At 42.1% G+C, this 20330-nt stretch overlaps 1 protein-coding gene across 5 annotated transcripts in view; it reads left to right on the forward strand.

Annotated features, from left to right (window-relative positions):
• LOC122533941 overlaps positions 1 to 19892 on the forward strand; it is a 93337-nt gene extending 73445 nt beyond the window's left edge. Inside the window, exons 3-22 of one of the 5 annotated variants that reach the window (XM_043664123.1) lie at positions 851 to 3688; positions 4837 to 5111; positions 5599 to 5946; positions 6161 to 6481; positions 6719 to 7066; positions 7248 to 7554; positions 7840 to 8477; positions 8847 to 9224; positions 9544 to 10359; positions 10588 to 12573; positions 12875 to 13161; positions 13338 to 13881; positions 14261 to 14551; positions 14795 to 15035; positions 15204 to 15547; positions 15706 to 15997; positions 16173 to 16487; positions 16807 to 17084; positions 17437 to 17844; positions 18457 to 19892. In XM_043664123.1, coding sequence (XP_043520058.1) covers positions 851 to 3688; positions 4837 to 5111; positions 5599 to 5946; positions 6161 to 6481; positions 6719 to 7066; positions 7248 to 7554; positions 7840 to 8477; positions 8847 to 9224; positions 9544 to 10359; positions 10588 to 12573; positions 12875 to 13161; positions 13338 to 13881; positions 14261 to 14551; positions 14795 to 15035; positions 15204 to 15547; positions 15706 to 15997; positions 16173 to 16487; positions 16807 to 17084; positions 17437 to 17844; positions 18457 to 18492 — 11291 coding nt within the window. In that variant the 3' untranslated portion in view covers positions 18493 to 19892. Of the gene's footprint in view, positions 1 to 109; positions 3689 to 4836; positions 5112 to 5598; positions 5947 to 6160; positions 6482 to 6718; positions 7067 to 7247; positions 7555 to 7839; positions 8478 to 8846; positions 9225 to 9543; positions 10360 to 10587; positions 12574 to 12874; positions 13162 to 13337; positions 13882 to 14233; positions 14552 to 14794; positions 15036 to 15203; positions 15548 to 15705; positions 15998 to 16172; positions 16488 to 16806; positions 17085 to 17436; positions 17845 to 18456 lie in introns of those variants that run through there. The other 4 variants (XM_043664124.1, XM_043664121.1, XM_043664122.1 and 1 more) reach the window with 4 other exon arrangements.
• The last annotated feature ends 438 nt before the right edge of the window (positions 19893 to 20330 follow it).

The following is a 20330-nucleotide window of genomic DNA, read 5'->3' on the forward strand; positions in this document are numbered from 1 at the left end:
TTCTGGCAGGAAGCGAGGACTCGCTAGACGCGCACGCACCGACACAGAGTCTCGAGAGCGTAGTGGGTGACGTAGGACGGCACATTTCCACGTCCATCCACACCTAACTTCCGAATACACGCACCATTAGATAATCCTTCCCCCACCCCCTTTCTACCCTTAATTGTCATCGTTCGATTAATTAATATATCTAAGTCCATCAACGTGAAAAAGACCCACCTAGACCGAAGCTGACGAACCTCACTCTGGTTCGTATTTTGCGCGCGTTTTCGTGCAGGATTTCTACAACGATCACGATACGCGTCACGACATATACCACAGATCGAATTCTTCGCAGCTTCGGTTGTTCGACAAAGATCCATCGCTCTCTTCGTAACCCATCTCACGTCCTGTTCGCTCTCCCGACTACTTCTTCTTTTCATCTTCCCTCTGCATTTGTCCTTCGAATACATTCCTCCGCAAACACAGCCTCGAATCCGCCGCCGCACGCGCGCCCACACGCGACAAGATCCACGCGCAACGCATGGTACTTTCTCTGTTTCTGGTGTTTTGCCGGTGTTTTGTCGACGCGATTAGATCGATAACACCCAGCTGTACTAAGTGCACGAAACGGACCAAGGGTAGGATGTGTCTGACACCCATGATCATCTGTCTTTGTTATTTAACCCCACCCCGGATGACTCGCCTAACACTCGAGAGATCAACCTTCCCCCACCTTTCGTTGTTCACGGTTGACCTATAGTTTCGTTCTTCACTCACGAGCGCACACCCATGCCCCACGAACTATACTCGTCGTGGCGAAAGGATCACGAGTGCGTGCACGCAAGCGAGAGACACGTCGCCTTTTCAGATGACTACTTCCCCGACGACTACTATCGACTAACCAGCGACTTGGCTAGCAAATCGCGACAAGAGAACCCGAGAAGTCTCATTCCGGGGATTGACGACAGTTACTACCGATTAACCAGCGACTTCGCTGGCAAATCGCGTCGAGAGAACTCTCCAAGTCTCGCCCCGAAGGAGATTAACGAAGGCTACTACAGACTGGCCAGTGACTTCGCTAGTAAATCGCGGCAAGAGAACGCCAGAACTTTCGTTCCGGAAATTAACGAAGATTACTATCGATTGACCGACGAATTCCCCGGCGAGAACTCCAGAAGCCTGGCACCGGAGATCAACGAAGATTACTATCGACTAGCCAGCGAATTCGCTGGCGAGTTTTCTCGAGAGAACCCTGAAAGTCCAACTCCGGAGATCAACGACGACTATTATCGTTTAACCAGCGACTCCGCTGGCAAATTGCAAAGAGAAAACTCTCAAAGTCTCACTCCGGAGAGTAACGAAGACTACCTGGAGGAAACGGCCCGAAAACGAGTCAGAATCCGCGTGCCTGTGGTTAGAAAGAACGGAAGGCAGCACAAGCTAACGGTAGTTAGAAGGAGACCTGTCGCGTCCAAGACCGAGGACTCCACTCCGAATCAGTTGACCGTGGCGAGTCACACACCGAGGAGAATCGTCGTGACTCGAGTGAGGAGCTTAGGCTTGGCCAACACCGTCCACGCCGATTCGAAGACTGGTGACAGTGTTGCGAGACCAGACGTTGGTAGACACAAAGTGACTATTACCAGACGCAGGAAGATTGGGTCGACCACTGTCTTGCCCACGAGCAGCGACAGCAGAAGGGGCAGAATTACTAGGAAGAAACTGATCGCCGTTAGACCGGTGCAGCCTACGCCTAGTTTCGCCATAATCACGACCGGGTTCTTCACCGCGCCGTCCTCCTCCGACGAGTACGACGACGAGTACTCTGAAAAGGACGATGCCGACGAAGATGAGAAGAACAAGAAAGACGTCGGTTCGACCGTCACGCCAGCGTTGAAAGAGCCGCCTAACGTTATCGATAGCAAACCCGACGAGATTGAGATCGAGAGTAAGGAAGATATCGGTTCGACAGTTACGCCAGAGTTGAAAGAACCTGCTAACGTAATTGATAACAAGTCGGACGAACTTAACGCTCGGGTGACCGAGTCGAGGATGATTGTGGAGGAGAGCAGTGTGAGTTCGCCCGTCATTATCACCGACAATTTCTTCTTCCCCGCGTCTGACGACGAGTACGAGGACGAATACGAAGACGAAGAATACACCGACACTACGACTGAAAGTGCGAGAAAAGACGTTTCAACGACGACCAAAGAGAGCACTTCGAGCACAGCTGAAACTCTTGATTTATCTGAGAAAGAGGAGCCAACATCGGACGGGCACGAAATTGATCGCGAGACCACGGAATCGGTTGATTCGAAGGAAGAAGAGATTTTGACAACTGAAATATCAGTGGGAGAGGGAAAAGAAGTGACTACGGCACAGACGAGTTTGGAAGAGAACCCCGAAGAGGACGGAACGACTGTTCATGCTGAGATTGAGAAAGCTGAGGAGGAGGACGAAGAAAGAGAACGTACAACGACAGAGACGATAGAAACCACGACACTTGTGGGAGAAACTACGGTGATTAATGTTTCTGACGAAGCAAAGACAACTACAGTTTCTGATCAAATGGAAGAGGAATACAGTAGTACTGAACATCCTGCATCGTCTGGTGAATCGGAATCTGAGTCGGAAGAATCGTACGAGAAAGATATCGAATCCCGCGTTACAACTGTTGCACCTGAAGAAACTTCACAGAAAGACACCGAAGATTCCCTCGAAGATAACGTGAAATCGAATATCACACGAATCGAAGCCGATTCCAAGGAATTGTCGATGAAAGATTCTGAAGATTCTCTCGAAAGAGACATCGAAGCTCGTGTCACTCCCCGAATTGACGATGAATCTTCAGAAGTATCGACAGAATCTCAAGACTTCCAAATGAAAGATGTCAATGAAGAGCCTAACGAGGACGATTCCCAATCTCCCGACAGCTATCCCGGTATAGCACTCAGCCCAAGTTCGAAACCAGAAACCGACAGAGCCTTCCCAGACGCGATAGACGTCACCACTCTCGAACAATCTCCAGAAACCACGTCGAAACTGAAAGAAAGCGAGAAAGACCTAACGGTGGAGTCCGTAAAGCCAGCTACCGAGTCCATCCTGTCGTCTGCCACGACCATCTTCTTCGACGAGTTGCCCACTTTCGCCAGCGTTCTGCCTCTAGAAACATCGCAGTCGACGTCGTACGAGTCCAGCACCCTTAGCTACTTGGACGACTCCGAGATCCCAAGCGTGATCCCCTTAGGTGCCGAGTACACTTCGTCGTTGTCAGACACGACAACGACGACCCCGACGCGACTTCCCGAGGCGACGTCACGAGTCGATTCGGTGACGACGTCGATCTCGTCGCCCACTCCCGAGGAGATCGAGGCAGGACTGGCCGACGATCTTTACCTGTCCCTGTCGAGGCCAGATTTCCCCGAGATCCTGCCGTCGAGGCCGGTTCACGCGGAGCACGAGACCAGGTCCGAAACACCGGATCTAGAACCGAGCACGAGCGTTTATTATACGGAGACGGTGGTGACGTCGACGAGACTGAGAACGTACACGTACGTGGTGACGCAACTGAACGGACTGGAGACGAAAGTGACGTCGTCGACGACCGTGCGACCGAGAGTAACGACGCTTACGTTGACGGTGCCGGTCACGGTGACTGTCACTCCTACCGTGGAGTCGTCTGTGTATAGCCCGGTGCCCGCCTCTGGTGAGTAGCTACCACGATCGCTGGCTAGGCGATCGAGCCTTTTCTATCCGCGGTCCTCCGGTGTTCTGAACCGATCTTCGCATTTTTTCTGAAAATTTCACTCAACGATTTTTCTTGGGTCTCATTCCGAGGATCTCTTTGATATTTTTTTTTTTTTTTAGCGAGTAATTAACACGTTGCCAATTAAATTAAATTGGTATGGGAGATCTTTGGATTTGTAGGGAGATTTTGGGAATTGAAAGATTCGTTTTCCAGGAATTTTGAATTTTTTTTTTTTAGATTTATTGCCAATTTGATAAATTTCTTTTAAATTTCCGACAACGAAATAATTCTCAATCGTGTAATTTGATATTCGAAGAACGATTCGTTCAGGACACTGGCTGATCGATGTAAAAAGTAATATTCTCCTTTAGACTAATATGACATTTCTTTCTTTCGTGCGATTTAGCACGTTCGAAACTGTACAGACTCTCCTCCGAGTCTCACTTCGATTGGCTTGTCTAATGGCAATCTAAATTGTTTTCTGTACAATAGAACTCTGAGTGGACTGTACATATTTGTAAATGAAGTCTTGTACATACATACTATAATCTATCGTTTGTTTCATTTCTGTAGTCTATTCTTGTATATTTTTGTATCTTCTGAAAGATGTTTTAATCGTCTATAGTGATCGTTCACGCTCCGGCGCCTGAATAACCCTTGCCAGTTAGCAGATCCGTCACGAAGAGCATGATTATTCAGGCGTGCACGTGTAAAACCCTTGTAAATCTTCTAAATTATTTCACGTTTATTTCAGATATATTTATCTCTAGTGTACGAATAATTCCGATAAATATTTTAAATACATAATTATAATTAAATTATACGTTATTAAATATTATGAATAAATTTAATTATAAAACTGTGGATTTTTATGCGTTTATAGGAATATACTTAAATAAAAAATTGTAATAACATCCGACGCACAATGCCTTCTACGTGAAACAATTTTTCACCGCGATTGTAGTAGAATTAAATTGTGTTTTTCGAAACCGTGGATTTGCATAAAAGTTCGCAGTCTAAAGCAAATAAATTCACATTGGCAAAATGTAATCGTTGGCGATCGTTTGTCACGTTTTAATCGTCTGATGGTGGAATTGTAATGACAGGAGAGCACGATGGAAAAGATGAAGAAGGTCGAAGGTTAAATCTAGCTACGCGTGTCATGTCGAACGGAGTGGAAGTGATCGTGGCTGGTCCAACACCGGCGTTACGATGGGAGAACTCGATGCCACAGCCTACGTTGACATTGTCCGATACCGTGGTCATGATGCTTCCGCAAGATAAACCGAATGAATTTGTCACCAAGACGTGCACCACCACCTTTACGTACCTTACCACCATCACGAGAGATGGAACGACTATTGTATCGACCGAGCAGCAGGTAGAATATAATATTTTTGCGAACTATTCGAGTCTATTGAATTCTAAATTCTGCCGCCTTATTTTCTGAACCTAAGACGAGTTAATTTCAATTCTTTTTGCCTGTGTATTTGTTTTTGTTTCCAAACGCTGACATCTCGAATAAAAGAATTTTTCTTTTCTTCTTTTCTAATCGATCTGAGCGTGCAGTTCATCTTCTATTTCTTGACATATTCTAATATAATAGATTTATCTTGGTTAACCCGTCTTAACGTTTCTTGATATAATCGACTCACTTTATTGTTATCTCATCTATCATTACAGAATCTATTCTAATCAATTGCTCTGTATTACTTAGTACCACAGTAGTTAATGACGTAAAAAATGATATAGCATTTCTGAATTTCTAAAGATGTTATTTCTGACGCTATTTTCAATCGCGCAGTATTATATCGCACTATATGTTCAGTGTGAAAATTCTCATTTGTATTATTAATAAATCACTGTAGGTGATAGCAAACACAGCGACCGAAGAACGTCACAGGAAGCCCGGATCTGAAACCGCAGCGGTAACATTAGAAGCATCTCCGACATTGCACACAGAAGTGTTCAAAACCACCTACACTTACTTGACGTTAAACACCGATCACTCTAACATAAACGACGCATTGGAGAGCAGCACGAAAGTGATTACAAATACAGTTACTGCGCCACAGCATTATTTGGACATGATTCTCGAACCGTCAGAAGCACCTCGACCGGAAACAAATACGTATCTCAGCACTAGGATGCTGGAGAAGACTTTCATGGAGGATGGACGCACTAGAATAGAAACCACTAGCGATACCATTACCCAGGTTCGTCGAAAAAGTGATTTATTCGTCGATTCGATTTGATCTTATTAACACTTGCAATTTTTATCTGTGCATTTTTATCGCAGGGACTTGCGATTTTCTATTCCAGATTTTGTAGCAGTATTGTAGAAAAATAAAAAGAAAAAAAAGATACGCGAAAAAGAGGGATAACTGTATTTTGGCAGCAATGAATAACGACTGGCGATGTTTCTTTCAGCTCATAGTAACAGAATCAGCACCACCTCCTCGTCCAACCAGCGTCACGACCACGTTAACAGCGCTAGACAGCACAGAGGAGAACATGACAGACGTCATGAAGACATACTACATTACCTATACTTATTACAATACCTTCCTGGAGAAAGGTAGCACCGTGGTGCGTACGAACGTAGCGACGTCGACGGACGTTGTACTGGAGAAAGTGCCTGTCAAAAAGACCACGAAGACAGCGATGGTGAATCCTACACCGGAACCAATTCAAATCTTCGCCACCAAGACGTACCTCACTACGTTTACCTATTTTACGACGTTGCTTCAGGTAATTGATTGTGTTAGAAAGTAGGCATAAGTTCATAATTTCTTAAATAAAAATTAAACAACAATAATCTTTGAGTTTCAAAGAATTGAGTTTAATTGAATTGAGGGATTTTTAGGTTTAAAATATTATACTTGATTTATTTATTAATGATCGATGTGGACATTTTAATAATTATTGTAACAATGCTATTAATGATTATTATAGATTAGTATATGAAATTTTCGTTTTCAATTTCAGGCAGGGCCAGATGGAGAAACTTCAACCACAGTCTCCTCGAGATCGCACATTGTGGAGAACGTAGTAACAGAGTCGATAGCGCCAAGTTTGCTAGACGCTGGCTACATGAACGCTCTGTTAACAACAGCTCATCATTCCGATCCCGTGAAAAATGTTGTTACCGGATCAACGATCATCTTCTTCGACGAAGAGGATCAGATCGATCCTACAACGAGCACCAACTTCCCGGAAGCGACTTCCTCGATGGACGTTCAGAAAGACGACACGATCTCCGCCAGTTTCGTGTCTACCGAACCTTCTCCAGTCGTTAACGAGCCAAATTTGAAGCCTACCGAACTGATCAATCAAGTAATCGATGTTCGGAATATAAAATTCGTAAACATTAAGAGATTTTAGATTATTCTTGTTGTTGGAAACTCTATTGTTCAGTCTCTACTGAATTTAAAATATAAAAACCGTGAATATTTGATTTTATAATTTTTATATTATTCCTGGGTTGTTAAATAATTTGTTCAAAATGATATCGTAGGAGAACAACGTAACAGTTTCTACGGAGTCCGAGCAAAATAAAAAGCCCACGAGCCAGAATACGAGCGATCTTCAAATGAGCAACCTTCTAAGCCTAGGATCGTTGGGAATCAATAGTTTGTCGGCTCTAGGGCCAGTGATTACGGCGATGGCCGGTTTGCTGCAGGGAAAGACAACGGCAACGCGAAGAAACGATTCGATGCCGCAGGCGGAAACGCAGGAAGTGACTACGCAAAGATCGCCAATTTACATACCTGTCGCTGAGTTCGCTGACGGAGACATCGAAGCTGCCGAGAGTCAAAACATAGGTAACTGCACGCGAACGCTCCATTGGTAACGTGAAATTTGAGATAAAAATTACGCGACAATATTTCTCTCGAACGAGATGATAAAAAAATGGCCCAGTGGAGAAAATCGAATAATTTTTACTTTTAATTAATTACCACTATAAAAAAATCTCTCGCAATTAAATAACGAAGTGAAAAGTGATAATCAGAATAGATTAAATATTCTCTCGTTTAATTTCACTGAAATAGAATACATACGACAAAACGTCTAACAAATCGACTGACAGTCACAAAATCTCCACAAAGGTACGCATCTGGCGAACCTCAACCACAACTACATCGCCGAGACCCGTCACAAGGTTGCGTCCAGCCTGGCGGATGGAATTCCAATCTCCCCGGGCGAAGTAATCACAGCGAACAGCGACGTGATCATAGGCAAACCAGGGAAAATGGCACCGAGACCACCTCAAACGTTCTTGGAGGACGAGGAACACATTGGAATGAAACCGCCGCCGCTACCGGTTCCCAACATACCAGTTCATCCTGTTCTCGAAGTGGTGGAGAACGATCGTGACGATATTCAGTCTCAGCAAACGCTTCAAGGCCACAAAGGTCCGCAAATACAGATATACCCGGCGCACCAGATCTACAAGGAACACCTGAAGATCCCGGTTTCAATGCCGGTCGACGTGAATCCTACGTTGATAGCGAAACAACCGCAGAAATTGCTTCCGGTGCAGCCGTCCCCGCCGAAGAGAATAGGTACGAAGCAAGACGTGTTGGAGAACGATCCTTTGTTGAAGCCACCGGACAGACCCAACGTGGAACAGTACGCGAATCCGAATTCCAACCTCAAGGAACCGGAGTGGAGTCCTGAGAAACCTAGGAGACCGTGGAGTGCTAAGGATCCTTTGAAACTTCCTCCGCCACCTCAATTTGACCTGGTACGTAATGGACTTATTTATGAAGATTGAAATTTTTAATGCGATATGCGAGTCGTGTTGTTCCGTGGACAACAAGATTTTCCTTTTTTTCGTTTGATATACGATTTGGTATTTTGGAGAATAAATTAATTTAACTTTGATAATTGTTAATTGAGGGATTTCTTTGGTTTTGATGTAAAATATCGAAGATTGGTTTTGTATATCTTTAAATTTTCCAATAATACTTAATAGTAAATTTCCAAAGTCGGTAGTGCTTCACATTAAATTCATATTTTCACTTAATTTATAACGTTCGATACTGATTTGTAATAATTATGAATTGTGGGTTAATGGTATCGTTGTTTTAAAATTTCGTTGCGAATATTCCAGAAAATCGACTCAGGAAAGTCTCCAATAGAGAAACCGTGGCCCACCGTTCCATCCGAAGACCAGAAACGACCACCATGGGCTCAAAAAGATCCTTTACTCCCAGATACTCCTGTTGTTATTCAAACTTCAGAGTCGAAACCTACGCCGACAGAACCTATTGTTCATCAAGTACCACACGTCATCGACAGATCGACAGGGCAGCCTTTACTAGTGAATATTCAACCCAGTCAGGTAGCCAACGTGGTGATACCTCAAGGTGGTACTCAAGCATTGATATTTGGTGATACGAACGAACCACACATCAGTGGACAATATTTCGACGATCCATCACCGTATCCTGAATCGGAGGTTGGTTTAGGATTCGTTGGAATCCAAAGAGTAAGTTTCTATTCTTTGACATTTAAATGTGAATAGTATTTAGAGAGAGTCTTATTAAGAAAATGGTACCAGTGTATCTTTCTTCAAAAATAAAATAGATACGATATAGAAAATTTCCTTTTTCATCAAAGTTAAATTTCACAGATAGCTTTCTCAAATTGTAGATTTCATTCAGATTCAGAAAAATGTAAAAGACAATGCATATTTTAAAATTTTTCACATTCACTTTCAATTTAATAATTCTCCTACGGTTTCCGAACTCCTGCTCCAAACTTTATTTAACCAACGAAAAATTACCTTCTTAATCTTAATCTTGTAGGTCGAAGACCTGCCTCAATATTCCAATGGGAAGAACCCGGCAGACTACATGGTTCCACCATCTCCGCCGCACAACTTCAAGACATTACCAGAAAAACATCCCTCGAATCGTCCAGCGATAATCCCCTTGTCACCAGGTCGTTTCGACTACGAAAGACCGCAAGATAAATTGGAAGCGCCACTGAACAGACCAGAGAAGAAACCATCAGACGTACATCTAATTAAACATCCTGACAATTCTGGCGTTCTCAGTGGTCAAGGTCACGTGCACTCCGAGATTTTGGTCCACCACAGGCCGGAAACTGTTAACGTTCGTCCACAAAGCGTCCCTCATCCTCCGATTCATCATTTACCGCCGCGTGGACAATTTCCGAAAATTCCCAAGCCCATTGAATCCGGAACACCGCCTAGAAGAACCGAAATGTCGAATCCGTCTGACAATTCTCATCGATACATCTTGCTGGCGAAGCCAGACTCGGGGAACGAGATCGTTTTGAATTCCAATTGGAAGACGGACAAGAAACCACCGAGAATTCTGATGAATAACAGGTTGAGACCACGTCCATCTTTGCGATCGACGACTAGTCGTCCTCTGGATAGGCCGATCTACCAGGAAAGGCCGAGTATCAGGAAACCAGTTTACAATGGGCCACAAAGGCCTCCGACAAACACGCATAACACGTTTGTATTCCCTCATCGACCTGTTGGTAATACACAAATTCATCATGAACCGCCGAGAATAACCACTTCAACTCCTGGAGACACGATGAAGGAGCTGGTGACGGAACGACATCCTTCGTTCGGGTCTCACTCTCAGGTAAATGAAGTTTCGTATTTTTACCTGGATATTTGATAATTTAATTACTTCAGTATTTGAAGATTCAAACGTTGGATATTTGAATATTTGAATGTTTAAATATTTCAATATTTGGTCTTCTGAATATCTTAATATTTTGAATATTGAAACTTGATATTTAAATATTTATGTCCAACTACGTAATATACACATCTCTGAATCATATAATATTCCCATTTTTTTCAACAGATTGATCTTCAAGACAGACCACCTCATTTCTACCCCGAAAAGAGACCGTCAAACATTGGTCAACTAAGACCTCAAACCGAGAGAACAGAAGAACACGTGCCCACCGGGGCGGTAGAGTACCACAATCCCTCGAATCCTAAAATCAAACAAGATGACAAGCCGGTTGCAATAAATACGGAAGTTCAAAACATCGATCAGCGTCCACTTAATCAAGACAGTAAAATAGAAACTTGGAATGGTGACAACTCACAAACAGAGAAGACGCTGGATTCAGAAATCGGCGCCTCGGAACCCATAAATTATCACAGTCAAGCAAAAGAAGTGCCAAAACACAATAAAACGAAAGAAGACACGCCTTTCCTTAACCAAACTAACGCTACAACGTCAAACACCAAAAATTCCCATGTAAACGTTGCTCCTAGTAATACAGTAATTGTGAAACCATCTGGAGGAGTTGATTCTCAACAGGATCAAAAGGAAAGGCCACTCTGGATAAGTCCAGGTTCTCCGTTTTCGCAAAAGAACGAAGCTACGCAGTCCCAAATACCGTATGGGCCTAATTATTACAATACCAAGCTTTATGAAACACCAGTGGTTCAAGGAAAACCATTTGGCGTGTACACTGGCCAGGAAGAAATGAACTACGGCTACAAATGGAAAGAAGACAAATCTGAATACGACGTAGTACAAAGTATACCGTCGACGTATTATGGCAATAAAGTATCTCCAGTCAGTCATAAGAATCAAAATCAAAAGGAGCAAACATCGACTGTACCAACTCGCGAACACGACGACACCATAGATCTGAAACCACCAGCCATCATTCCTCAGTTTGTTCCCGACTCGGACAAACCTAACAGACCATATCCTCGACCACCTATGATAAACAAAGTAGAGACTAGGCCTGTACTGTATCCCAGACCAGAAATCGTAGGCCAAACCTCTGAAATCAGACCAGATAAAGTGAAACAATCCAACGAAGGCAAACCAGGGAACCTGGATTCATTTTTGAATAATACTATGAGCCATTCTAACAAACTAAATCAGAGTCATTTCCAATTGGGAGGCTTCGTGGACCAAAATTGGAACGGTGAAATGAAGATTAATGACCAAAGACCAAATAGACACGAGACTCTGGTAAACATGAGCGAAATTGTCAAGAATCATTATAGAAACATCTCCATTTCCCACAAAGTGGACGGTCAGTATCTTCAAACGAGCACTGAGAGTGTCAAACTAGATTCAGAAAAGAATCGTCCTACGGTGAATCAACAAGAATATTCAGGAACTATAATTCACCCAGAGTATCCTCATATCGTTACCAAGCCGAAACCTCAATTACCTGGACCAATTACCATTTCAACAGCTAACAAAGGCGAAACCGTGCCTAGTATTAGATTCTCCATGCCTGTGGAGGCTATGGGCGAAGAAGTTGACAGCAAGACGCAAACTGAACGACCACCGAGTATGTTGATCACCAGCAGTTCTAACGATAAGAAGAAAAACAACGAGAAGATAGATGGCTCTTATCAGACGAACTTTGCAGCTTCAGACGCGAATAAGGATGATTCTATGAATCACGAGAGCCAAATCAGAGTGAGACCTGTAGAAACGTCTACTGGAGATATGTTGAGTAGTATGGAAGGAATGAGCGTGCCTTCGAGAGATATGATGCCTCCGCCATTGAGACCTGCTATTGGGTTGAATCAGTCGAATAAGAACGAGGAAGAAGATTTGAAGCCACCGCCTATACCTTCGAGAGATGTTGTTGGACTATCGCCTCCACCAGTTGACATTACTACGACTAGCAATCCCATGGAAGATAGATTCTCGTTTGCGAATGCTAATGAGTCTGGGTTGAAGCCTCCACCTAAGTACATTCCATTAAAGGAGTCTACCATTGCTCCTTTGCCTAGTGTTAGCATGGTACCTCCTAGTCCGAGACCATCTATCGCTAGGCCCTTCATCGTGGAATTGTTATCTCAGGTAAATTTTTTTTTAGGCGAAGTTAGTCTGTGTGAGCATAGACAGTTTATTGTTGGTCGATTTTTGAGATTTTCAAGTTTCTTTAAGTTAAGTTTTGGGAATTAAGCTCTAGGACTGGAAATTGTTTGAAAGAAATTGTCTGGAATTTTAGAATTTTAGAAATTTTACTAATAAATTTTACTAAGCTCCAAGTCGCTTAAATCTCAGAATCCTCTCTACAATTAAAATAATTAATAAATGATATTCCTGATTAATTCTTTAACTATTTTAGTGAGTTTATTTTTGACTTCATATTTTCCAGGATATGGTACCTCCGCCGCCAGTAACACAAACCGCAAGACCTCTGGAAATAGCCACGGTGAGGCCAGCGGTGGCGGTGTCTGGATCGATTCAAATCGCGACAGCCGTCGCAACATCTCACATACCAGTGGTCCAGGATATCGAATCGAAGATACCGATCATACACGGCACTGTCGATCTCCCAGTGGTTGTGGACGTGCCTGAAATTCTCCGGCCAGTCGAAACCCGGATGACGGAGCACGTTAGCATCTACACCGTGCGACCGTTTGACACGAGACCTGTATCTAGGTATCAAAAAAAAAAAAAAAAAAAAAAAATATTCCATTAACTTAACTTAATTTCTTTAATATTTTTATTTCCTCACTTTACTCGTGTGTTTCCAACGTAACGTAATACGTGTTCGATTCGATTCAAAAATTATATAGACTCAAATTAACCAGTAATTGAACTCCGAAATTTTCCAGAATATCGATACAACCGACTGCGTTGCTAACCACGAATCTAGTAATACCAACGAAACTACGACCATCGCAAGTTGACTACATTCAACCAAGCAGATCGTCGACCATCAGAGACGTGGAACCAACGCGATCCCACAATCTCGATATCCCACGAAATCCTGTGAAACGTCCAGAGCATCCAGTATTTTTGGAGTCGAGTCACGACAACGTTTTACCATCGACGAAGGTGGAACCTACGGAAGTTTTGACACACCACGTGGTTAGCACGAGCCAGACGAAGGAGTCGCGGCCTACAGTGACGAAGAACGAAGTTTCGAGGGTGGTCGTTTCGTCGGCGACAGAACGTAAGCGAAAGAACGAGACCACTTCGAAGGAATTGCCGAGCGTGGTGACCAGGGTTGACAGTTCGATAACGAAGGTAACGAGCACGCTGTCCAAAGATACTGACAGGAGAAACGAGTCGATGATCAAGATGACGAAGGACGTTAGTAGTGTGACACGCGATGCTAATAGAACCACGACGACTATGCGTACCAAGTCTAAAGAGGTGAGTTCAACTTGAATTTGAATACTTTAAATCACGATATGTTTTAATTTATCTATATTTATTTCATCCAATTATTCAATTTATTTATATTTATATGAATCTGATATTATAAAAATTTATTTGGAAAGATATATGTTGTCTGTGGAGAAACAGGAAGAAATTTTTGTTGTCACAATGTATAAGTGTATAAATTTTATCAAAAAATTTTGAAAAATAATTCATATCCATGTCAGAAGTATTAAAATTCAAATTAATTATCAAACCAATGAATTCCTAAAAATATTAGCTTCATAATTAAAAAAATAAGTTTCTCGAGGAGAGAACGATGTATAAAGAGTTGACTACGTTTCAGTCGGCGTCGCAATCCTTTACCACACAGGTGACGCGATTCCAGACGTCAACGGTAACGAGAACGGAAACATCTGTCTTGGGTTCACCACCTACGACTCGAACACTAGTGCTCACCCACACGTTGACATCGACCACTGTAGAAACTGTGACGGAAACGTTGTTGCGTCCAACCAGCGTGGTCTCCACGGTTACGTCAACGATCCTGCAATCTGTGGTGACTAGAATACCTCCGTCCTACGAGAATGCAGTGGACAATGATTCCATCTTCGTGGTGGTGAGCGACCAGAAGCCACCGGCACATGGTGCTGAAGAGGTAAACGTAAGAAACAAATTTTTCTCGCTTTGTTGTACACAGGCTGGAAGATTTTTATGCAATTATACGGAAAGTTTAGAAATAAAATACAAAAATACACAGAGTGTTTAATGTGTATAATATTTAATAGATGAAACAATTCTTTTATCTACATTTTAATCTTTCAAATTATCTTCATAAAGATCTACAGTCTATCTGTATATTGTTACAAGAGTATAAAACTTGTATTTAATACAATGTCTTGTTCAGGTGGAGGCTGAATACGATGATGTTTCGAGAGACGAGCAAGATCCAACTGGAAACGAAGTCCACAGAGTTTTGGCTGGCGGAGTTCTCGGAGCACCTGTGGTGTCGCTTCAACCTATCGTGAATCAATGTACGCCAGAGTGTAGAGCATCCAGGGCTGAGATATGCGCGGAAGTTGGAGGTGAAATGCGTTGCGTTTGTCGTCCAGGCTTCGCCAGAATGTTCCCTGATCGACCTTGCAAACGTGAGCCATCAAGTTCGAATCTATTAAGCTTTCTTTCTTGAAGTCAATTTAAAACTCGCTATTCAATGTAATGCAATCGTACGATTAATTTTTTAGAATTTTAAATTGCTAAAATGTCGCAGAGCTTTCTAGCAAGTGTTTCTTTATTTTTATATTCTTTTCATATAGCCACTTATACGTACACGTTACGCGTTGGCCTGGAACGCATCGGATACGAGCCAGTGGTCTATGAAAACAGCATGAACGATTCGACGTCGACGAGTTTCAGAAAATTGCTGGGCCCTACTAAAGAGGCCCTGGATAGAACTCTGATGCAGAGTGATCTGAGAGACGTCTATAGAGGCTTGAAGATAGCTGGTTTCTCGCCTGACCCAACGAAAGTCGAGTTCCATGTTCAGCTCAGCGATAATGCTAATGAAACGAGGCTGAAAGAAGTCCTTCGAAAGTATCTAATTGGAAGCAACTATAGCTTGGGAGGCACTGAGGTGTATGCCTCGAAAAATCTTGACGTCGTGAGTGTCTCATTCTTCAAGTAAAGTAAAGAAACAAGTCAATAAAGAAATTAAAATTTTTTAGTAGTGATAAATATATTATTTGTATTTCTTTTGTGTGTGTGTGTGTGTGTGTATGTCTGTGTGTTGAAATATATCAAAATATTTCTTTATTTCAGATCGAGGCAATCGATTTCGACGAATGCGCGACGGAAGAAGGAGGGCCTCACCATGACTGCTCACCGAACGCTGCCTGCTTTAATCTCCGAGGTTCTTATCAGTGTTCTTGCAAAGAAGGCTGGGCAGATTTGTCTGAAAATCCCGCGTATCCTGGGAGACTTTGCTCTCAGGCGCCGTTGGGTTGCCCTAATTGCAATAACAAAGGACACTGCGTGACGAACACCAATGGTCAAGAAGTCTGCGAGTGTTTCCCTTGGCATAGTGGTCAACGATGTCAAGTTAATCTCAAAGGTAACTTTAATAAATTCTCAATAAATTTTCTACTCAGACAAAGGAATAAGTATTACTTAGATAAAATACGTGGATGAAATATTTCCTAGTTAATGAGATGAAAAAATTAAAATGAAATTAATTGTTAATGTTTTATTTCATTTTCCAATGTAACGTCGGACCGTAAATCTTGCAGTGCTGCTGATAGCTCTGGTTACGACCGGTGCAATATTACTGGGTCTTCTGGCGGTGTGCGTGGGCATGGCATGTTTCCGTCAACCGAGTCGGAAACGGAGAACTGGCGACAGAAGGGCCATGATTCCTGGAACAGGCGGGGACACGAGTAGCGAGGGTAGTGTCACGGATCTGGCTATTCCACACCACGTGCCGCATGTTCTACCGCCACCCCCACAAATGATCGCACCCTTGCCACCGACCAAGAGGCCTGCTCGAAAGATCAGCGCGAAACCCAGGCATCCGCCGAGAAAAGCTACTATGATACCTGCGTCGGGTAGGCTCTCTTGTCTAAAAATTATGTTTTAGAAAAAAAAAATTTTGTCATTCATTTTGATGGAAATGCAAGAATGTTTTCAAGAGACGAGAATTTAAAGTTATTAAAAATCTGTTTAAATTTCTTCCGTTTTAAAAACATTTTGAACAATTTTATTGAAAACTTAAAGTGAGAAATTTAAAGTTATTTAACAGTTTTCGAGGAAAAAGGAAATGAATACCATGTCAAAAAATATTTGGTTGAAAGAGCATTGAAGCATGGAAATTTCTGTTGCTGTGTTATAAATGATCAAAGATTATCTTTGTGATATTGGTTACAGTACCAGTGAATGACGAACAACGAGATCGTTCGTTGACAGTGATGATCCCACGTGCCAAGTATCGATCTGCACCCCAGTCTCCGCAGAATTACAAGTCCGGCATGAGTACGTTCTCGACAGAAGAGCACAAGCTGCTCAACTACCTCGAAAGCGGCACGCATAACACCGGAAACAGGAAGCAGAGCGTATCCAGCGTGAAAGATTGCAAGGAGTCTGAGGTGCAGCTCGTCAGAACGCCGGCCGCACCGACTGGCGCTCTCGTTAGCGCTGGTTTTCAGGTGTGTTCTTTCATTAATTAATCGTAAATTAATATCGGTTCTAAAATTTACAATTTTTTAATTTTCCAACACTATAATAATATAAATATTATTTTTAATATTAATAATATAAATATATATAATTAAAAGCTATCGCTTTTATAATTATAGTAAAACGCATTCTACGATCTTGAAACTGATCTCACGGAAAGTAAGAAAGAGTACAGATATAACGTTGATAAAATTTAGAAACAAGAATTATCAATCTACCAAAGTCACGAAACAGCGCTATTATCCTATTTATAATTTTTCATAGCCAATTCATAAAGTCCGTACGAACAAAAAAGCATTGATTATTTCATACGTTTCTCAGGTATCAGCAACGGTAACTCGTCAAATGGACACCGATTCGACGTTAGCTCGCTCATGTGGCGAGACCACGGTCGAGACAGCGACGAAAGTGTTGCGAACCGGTGATCTCCAGGGTGATTTGTGCTCGACGTTGGCGCGTTCCTGCGGCGAGACAACCATCCAAGCACCGACGAAGCTGCTGAGGCTCGATCTAGGCGAGGCTGGCTCGACTCTCGCCAGATCATGCGGCGAAACAACCATCCAACCGCCCACAAAAGTCGCCGATGCCAGAAGAAACAGCGTTAAGGACGCCAGAGACAACAGAGACACGAGAGACAGCGCCAGCGAGGGGCATACAATGGCCGAGAGGGATCTGGGAAGCACGTTGAGACTTCCGGCGCAACATCCGCCACTTTATAGCCCGGATAAGGTGAGTTACGAGCGAGATTCAAGCACCATTTCAAATTTCTACTTCTTTGTGCGTTGTTTCCTGTGCCCGATGTTTACATAATTTAATTAGTTGGACTGCAATTTTTTATTTTTACGAACGAATGTGCAATTTTATATTTTTACGAAGCCAAGGATTGAAAGAACGGAATTAAAAATCAAGCATAATGTTATAAATATTTCAATTTCTTAGAATTTCGTAAAATTGAATGAGTTGCAAATAAAGTGTTGCGTTAACGTAATGTGGATTTTTAATGACAATTCCTTGAATGGAGTTTGCTTTATCTATTAAATGCAATGATTACTTTAGTTTTGGTGTTTTGTATATTACGTGCTCTAGATTTTCATACTCATAAAGTTTTCAAAATGCATAAATATTTGCAGTCGAATTTATATAATTGATACAAACATTCACAGCTACGTTTTTGTCGAAAAATGATGAACACATATAACACATCTCATAACTTCGAAAGTTCATTTTACAGTGATTGCTATAGCTGGCGCACAATAATCAAAATGTAGTGGTGCAATGAAACGATAGGCTGTTATTTTTAATTTAGAAATAGTTTCTAATCACAGAGAATGATTCTTCCAGACCAGCGATCGAGAATCGAACTTTGACTCCCTCTAGACACCGAAGATCGTACGAGTAATAAAGGAAATCCGGTCGACGGAGGTGTTGTGGATCTAACCGCTGGACGGTGGCCTCCACAGGTTCGCAAATCGAACAAGTAAAACAAATTTCACCACTGACCCAATCGAATCGAGAAACGTTGATAGCTGAAACAAGCTACAACAAAGTTCAGCTCAAACAAATTGAATGTATCTTTAACCCTTAAATACTACAAGTCGTATTTATTTCTATTTCTCCTACTCTCGCGTTATTTTCTATTTTTCAATACGTTCACTATTATCTTTTATTATACACAACATATATAAAGCAAGTTAAAAATTTTTATCAAACTTGAACTAACTCTAATTTAGACAGAACAGCAAAAATCTACGAGACTTTTTATAGTAGCATAAATTTCGACGTCTGTAGTACTTAAGGGTTAACCCTCTCGTCGGGGAAGCTTTAATTGTTTATTTTATTAAATTAAAACGATATTTATTGAAAGGAAAGCGCCTCGAAACAAAGAAAGAATATACACGTATATTTATGTTTTTAACAACAAAATGACACTCTTCGAGATAACCAAAGCGATTGGAAAGAAACTTGAGACCAGGAAGAAGATAAATCCACTAGAGCAGCGCTTTCCTCTAATTATTTTTGACACGTAGAAACATTTCCGGAGGAAAAGGGAAAAATTATCATGTTCGATCAGACGCGAACGAAGCTTTGTCAGATTCAAAGAGACGCGCTGGTTACTCATCCCCGTGCCAAAATACAACCAATGAATGGGAAGGCTCGCGAGGGAAGCTGCTTCTCGCCTTTCCGACTGTCGTTTTCACTTTTCTTAATTCTCGTTTCTTATATTTTAATTTCTCTCTCTCTCTCTCTCTCTTTCTCTCTCTCTCTTTCCAACTGCTCGCCGAGGATCCGTTTCAGAAATTTGATTATCGCCGAGATGTATCTTCCATCGCGTTATCCATTTATTTATCTATTATCTGTAGACCGCGGACTTGTACGCGTTTTTGCATTTGCGTGAACATAATTGAAGATGCTTATCTGGTACATAGCTGGTAACTAGACCTTTTTTGAACTTTGTGCATTTATGAGAAACTTGAAATGTACAGAATGCATGTGACGTGCAAAAGTATCCAGAATGCAGTATTCCACCCAATCTTCTACCTCTTTCAAATTTTCTTCACAAAAATATGAATTTGCGAAAAATCCGCAGCGCGATTGTAACAAATATTCTACACTGGATATTTCGCATGTTTTTGCACGTAAAAATCGACGGTCTAAATCATTATTATACGAAGTCCCGCTGGTGCAAACAATATACAGTCTCGTTTAGAAATCACTGAACATTCAGCGTGTAATTATATTTAAAGTAACTTTACGATTACTTGAATTGCGAATACGAGTATAAAGATGATATTTCTCGATGTAGTGATCGAATTTCTCTGGTCCTTGGCAAACACTGCACGCGAATCGACGCGTGACTTAACACAGTGTCATAAGTCGTGTGAACGGCGCTGATCGCCGCGGAGGCGGACATTATTATTAATTGTTGTTGTTGTTTGTTTGTTTAGTCTATTTTCCGGCGGGTCCTGTCACGTTGCCCGGCTTCGTCGATTTGACACTCGTCGCGATTCATGCCTCTCTAATATTCTCACGAATATTCGTTGATCGTAAACTGCGTTCTCTAATGTTCTACAGAACATAATTTATATTCAAGAACTTGTGACAATATTAATCGCAATCGTACCAACTGCAGTCCTAATACAACTATTTTCTATACTTACTATTTTCCAGCTCTTCGTTCAAAGTAAATTGTCATCAGTCATACAAAATTTCAGTAA

This window comes from Frieseomelitta varia, unplaced genomic scaffold (genome assembly GCF_011392965.1).
Source record: "Frieseomelitta varia isolate USP_RPSP 00005682 unplaced genomic scaffold, Fvar_1.2 scaffold_562, whole genome shotgun sequence".
NCBI classification, from domain to species: domain Eukaryota; kingdom Metazoa; phylum Arthropoda; class Insecta; order Hymenoptera; family Apidae; genus Frieseomelitta; species Frieseomelitta varia.